This window comes from Austrofundulus limnaeus, unplaced genomic scaffold (genome assembly GCF_001266775.1).
Source record: "Austrofundulus limnaeus strain Quisiro unplaced genomic scaffold, Austrofundulus_limnaeus-1.0 Scaffold248, whole genome shotgun sequence".
In the NCBI taxonomy this organism is placed as follows: Eukaryota; Metazoa; Chordata; class Actinopteri; order Cyprinodontiformes; family Rivulidae; genus Austrofundulus; species Austrofundulus limnaeus.
Window position 1 is genome coordinate 244,419 of NW_013952650.1, and position 5,428 is coordinate 249,846.

At 38.3% G+C, this 5,428-nt stretch overlaps 1 protein-coding gene across 3 annotated transcripts in view; it reads right to left on the bottom strand.

The window, feature by feature from the left end:
- LOC106525916 (nucleolysin TIA-1 isoform p40) overlaps nt 1-5,428 on the bottom strand; it is a 38,515-nt gene that overhangs the window by 12,276 nt on the left and 20,811 nt on the right. For all 3 annotated transcript variants that reach the window (XM_014020305.1, XM_014020304.1, XM_014020306.1), the window contains exons 6-7: nt 2,162-2,237; nt 1,944-2,049 (exon numbers count right to left, since the gene is read on the bottom strand). In XM_014020305.1, coding sequence (XP_013875759.1) covers nt 1,944-2,049; nt 2,162-2,237 — 182 coding nt within the window. The remainder of the gene's footprint in view (nt 1-1,943; nt 2,050-2,161; nt 2,238-5,428) is intronic.

A 5,428-nucleotide genomic window follows, 5' to 3' on the forward strand; every position in this document is an offset into this window, starting at 1 on the left:
GTTGCCTTAATGAACAGTGATTTAAAAAATAACCTGTAAAACTCTGATGTTAGGCGATGTGGTTGAAAATTTGGGTGCACCTAACTTTTGTGCTGGTGCGCCTAAGAAAAAATGTGAGGCGCACCAGTGCAACCAGTGCAACAAGTTACCGTATTTTTCGGACTATAAGCCGCAACTTTTTTCCTGAACTTTGAACCATGCGGCTTATATGTGGATTTTTTTCTTCAGCCACCAGGGGGCTCTTATGCTCCATTTGCTTCAACCACTCGCTTCAAAAAAAAAAAAAAAGAAAAGAAAAAAGCGATCGCTTCTAGAGCCGACTGTTGACCAGGAAGCAGTGATTTAAAGATCGTCAATGGCCAAAAACTCATAAAAGGGAATTGTAGTAGAACTAATACTTTCTGTTTAAGCAGGTAATTCATGACATCCTTTAATGACCCAGGTTTTCATGACATTCTGTTCATCTGCAGACAGAATGATTGAAGTCACAACAAGATTTGCTAACAACGATAATCATTCTTAGATATCACTTGTGTTTATCTTTGTGTTTTCCCTTGACCTTGTACCAAATATTGCTAAGATGACAGAATGGTGTTTGTTAATATATATATGAGGCCTCTCGAAACAGAGTTCAACAGCAGTGTGGAGTGACAGAGAGAAGCAGAGGCACAGAGACAGGCCAGGTTGTCTGTGTTTCCTGTTGTTGCAATAAAACTCAGCTGATCATCTCACGGACTACCTTCATTCTTGGACCACGTATTTCTGGCTTTGTTAGATAAATATTTACCATAACAGGAATAAAACAGACATTTTTCACGGTGGAATCTGACTGATAAAAACTTCGGAGCTTAATCCAGGACCAGTTTGTGGATAAACGTCGAGTGAAGAGCTGCTGACTTTTTTCCTCATTGCACTCCCCGGGGAAGGAATCCCATGCAGTGACGTATGCTGGAGCGGGAGGCCTTTCCCAGCACAGTTTCAGAGCCAGCATTACCCCAGGAGGACAGCGACACAGAAAGCAACACTGAACAGATACCGCTGTGTGACGCAGCTTTTCTCAGCTTGTTCAACTCCGACACTGAAGAGGACTTCGATGGTTTCAGTGCGCCGGAGGAAGATGAATGAGATGTTTTTTTGGACCAGAAACTGTTAAAACTACCAAAATAAGGTCAGTTAAATGAACCGTATTCCTCCGAACTCCTAAAGGTTTGCTTTTTATGTTTTGATGTTGAATTCACTTTTTTGACGGCAAATTTGGGTGTACTGTTTTTTTTTTTTTTTATGTTGGGGGTGCGGCTTATAGTCTGGTGCGGCTTATAGTCCGAAAAATACGGTGGTCTAGAGCCCTGTTCATCTTTATAAGTGCGTGTTTGTGAGTATAACAGTTGACTTCTGGAAGCGAGTAGCTGAAGTGTAATGCCACTGTTGCTTTCTGAGTGCTTTTCAGCATAAACAAACACGCCCACAAACTTCTGACCAATCACACAATAACTTCATATGCCGAGGGGGGCAAAACACTGAGTCCAGGCCCTGTGCTAAGAGGCAGCGGGTGACATGAAGCTAAAAACAAACTGATGCGACTTTTGTCACACTATTCTATCAATGAGAGCGGATGTCGCAGGATCGGATGGACCATTCAGATCCCTTAACTCATCTGGCAGACACACAATCAGCAGACTCTCAACACCATTGATTTTAACAATGGTTTTTAAGAAATCAGCAACAAGTGATAATGTACCGATTTATTGAAAGGGAGTCCTAATTTTATTGTGGTAAATGGACTGAACTTAAATAGTGCTTTATTAAGTCCCTCCGGACCTCAAAGAGCTTTACACTTGAATTCACCCACTCATACACAAACACATTCACATACGGCACATTGTGAAGTATTTTAAGCTCAGTTGTGACCTCAAAATCAGGGCCACTGATGTCTGCAAACCTACGTTCATTAGTAGTTTTAGGAGCAGGCTTCCTGGTGGCCCAGTTGGTTCTGATCTGCCTTCCTCCCAGCCACTGTCCTCCCATTTGTTGAATTGCATTCTCTGCATCCTGAACACACGATAAGAGGTTAAAAAAAATGACGACGATTTTAAATCCGGTTTTTAAACAACACAATTAGTCTGAAAACCTTTTCTGTATAGTCATGAAGTAATAAACTTACCCATTTGTTGAAAAAGGAGACAAAGCCATAGCCTTTAGATTTACCTGTGGCCATGTCTTTCACCACTCGACAATCCCTGCAAACATAAACAAAACACCAAACTTCTTCAATACTGTTGGATAAATACCTGGTAATTAGCAGTTACAGTTACAATTTCAAGAAAGTTTTATTGATGTGAAGCGGGGATTTATTTTAGATTTTCATCAATGCTGGAAGCATTTTATTTTGTTAGTTTTAAAACTGTTGTTTTATTTGTCTGGAGGCTAAATTAATGAATTAATGAAGTTTTTCTGTTATTTAATGTTGTGGGAAGAAAGGTGTAGGGCTGCAACCATAAGTCAACATAATCGACAACATCGATTATAAAATTAGTCTATGCAAATGTTGATGTTGACACTTATTTACCCAGGTAAATGTTAATTTTTAACTGCAATGCAATACATGAACTGCTGGGGGCAGAATCGCTTCTACTGCCTGCACTTGCATTGTTTACAAAAGAACAACAGGTGCTGGTCTGCAAACCGCAGAAGACAGCGGGCACATCAAAGAGAGATAATGAAGGAACAGAAAGAAGACTGCGTCAAAGAGGGGGAAAAAAAACAAGACTTAAACTTTCTAAAGTTGCCTACATTTAACCAAAAATCAACCAAAGAAAGTAAAGTGCAGACTTGGTCTATCCATGGCAGCACAGCAGCAGTAATTACATGATTAATGCCAACATGCTGGACCCACGGTTATCTCCTGAACGTGGATTAGTTTCAGAAAGTTAGCTTGTTCATCAGGTTGATGCCTCATAGATCTTATTTTCAGTGACTATCACAGACCGAAGATGTTGTATTTAAATGCAAGTTTAGCAACTTTGCTGATGAAATTCAGGCTGCAATTAGATGTCAAATAAAATGCAACTACAAGTACTGATATTGGAGCTAAATTACTGTTTCTTTTATTTATTTACGTGTACCGTTTTAATAGTGAAGTTATTCTTCCAATGAAAAGATGTGTCAATACATGTCCCAACACATTTTAAGTCAGATATAAAACCGATCACTATGGTACCAGGGTAGCACATGGTCAGGTAAATATGCCAAGGGAAGACTAGACCGTCTCATTTCACAGCAGTTTTATGCAGCCTACCCAGTCTGGGAAGGACGTGGCCCAGGTGGGCTACGTATTCATGAGGATGCAGCCCATGAATTGAGACAAAGCCAGTGTGTGTGTGAAGCACACAATGTTATGTTAACATTAACTAAAACATAAAAGTGCAATCATATTAAATCACTGAATTATAGCAATAATCAGTCTTGTCTCGTCATTTCATGTTTTCTGAAAGCGTTTAACCCTTTTTTTTAACAGGATGGATTATTTTCTTTTTTTGCACCCGAATGTCACTTTAACCAGTTATTCTTTTTTTTTTTGAACTTGTAAAACTATGTTTACACCCCGCAGGGCAGGTTAACAGCCTCTCATGCTGGGGAGAGACTGCTAGTTTGAGTAATTTGCATATTAGCTATTAGTTTAAAAGACTACTTGCAGTTTAATATGCATTATGCAGTTTCATTTTTATTATGTTTACATGTATTAATGTTTAGCTATTAAGTTTGAGGTTCAAACTCGTGTTTTTTTTGTTTTTTTTTTTCCTATGAGAACATTACTTTTTATGCTAAGGTAGAGAGGCTGGATACATGCATGGACAAAAATGTTGGTACCTCTCCTCTCATTTAATAAAAGAAAGATGCACAACTGTAACAGAAATTTTTATATTATTACTTTTGTCAGAGTCTTGTTCCTTCTGCATAAATGGACGTTGTGACAGAAATAATCAGACCAATTAAAAAAACAACAACTCAAGCTTGGTTTATACTTTGAGTCTCACATCTTGTTCCCCTGCTGAGTGAAAAAATATTCTGTCTGCTTTCCCGCTGCTTCCTCTAGTGACAGCCATCATGTACATTGCCCCCCGTCAGAATCCTACGATGCGGACGTTGGGGCTCAAACCGTGTGATTGGTTAGGACTTCATGGCTGTGTTTGTTATTGAGGAGCATGCAGCGGTCCAGCAGCTGGACTCAAGCAGATATTCTTTCTTGGTAGGGGTGCACGATAGTTATCAGCCCGATATCAGGGAATTATGATGTCATATTTATCGGTCCAAAATCATAACAAACAGAACCGATAATATATGTACATGTTTGCCAGCGCTGCTTTATTTTTATCCGTTTTGGTCAAGCCGCTTCCCGTCCGACACGACCCAAGCAACGTTCAAGTTGCGTCAGAAAAAACAACTTTCTCACTAGAACAATAATTAGAATACTCTGTGCTGAAAAACAACTGGTCATTTTAAGAATTATTTATATTATTTTACCAATTAACCGTGTGTATTACACACAAGCTTTATAATTATAAACATCGGAACAACTACTCCCAATTTGAGAACATGTAATGTCTCTTAACTCCTGAATGCAGCACAAAGTCCGTTCTGCTAAAATACTAACAACAACAAGCTAGCGTTCAAGAACTCATCGGGACCTAAGTCATTCCTGGGGCTTTTGACAAATCCAATAAATTTGCCAGAGAGGACACAGATCTCAAGAACTTTAAGATGGAAACGACTGAGCTTGACAAGCAGCCGTTCACCCTCGCTAAAGACCGAAGCTCTTATCTCCTTGTTAACCATGGTTTACCATGCTGAAAAGCTGCTGCCTCTCTGTGTCTTCCTGTACGTATGATGTGGTCGTAATGCATTCACACTCTCAGAAGTACTGTTTCAGGTAGAAAAAGGTTTTAAATCATATATTAATAACAATAAAAACAAATGTACTTTGAATCTAACTAGTGTTTGTGCATTATCTGTTTTGAATTTGTAGAATGACTTTTTCTCTTTTGTTTAAATCTGAGATCAGTGTTAAAGGGTCTTTTTATAATTAATATGCCTTATTTAAAAAAACGGCCATTTGAGAAATTGTTTTGTTTGATATACTTTAAGAAATGTTTGTTTGCTAAGAGTTTATTTCAAATAGTATAATTTACAGTGTCATTTGGTTTTGGTGTTGTTTTTATGTTATGATCTTACCAGTGGCGGATGCTGGTCTTTCAAGAAGAGGAAGCTCAGTTTAGGCCTACATCATAAAATGTGTGGCTTATAAATTCTAACCTCCGTTCCTTTTCAAGAAAATTTTGTTTATATTATTTATTCATTTCATTTTTAAAAACAAAACATTACAACAAAACAAACAAATAAAATAAAAGGCAGCAGAAGAAGAAAAATATAT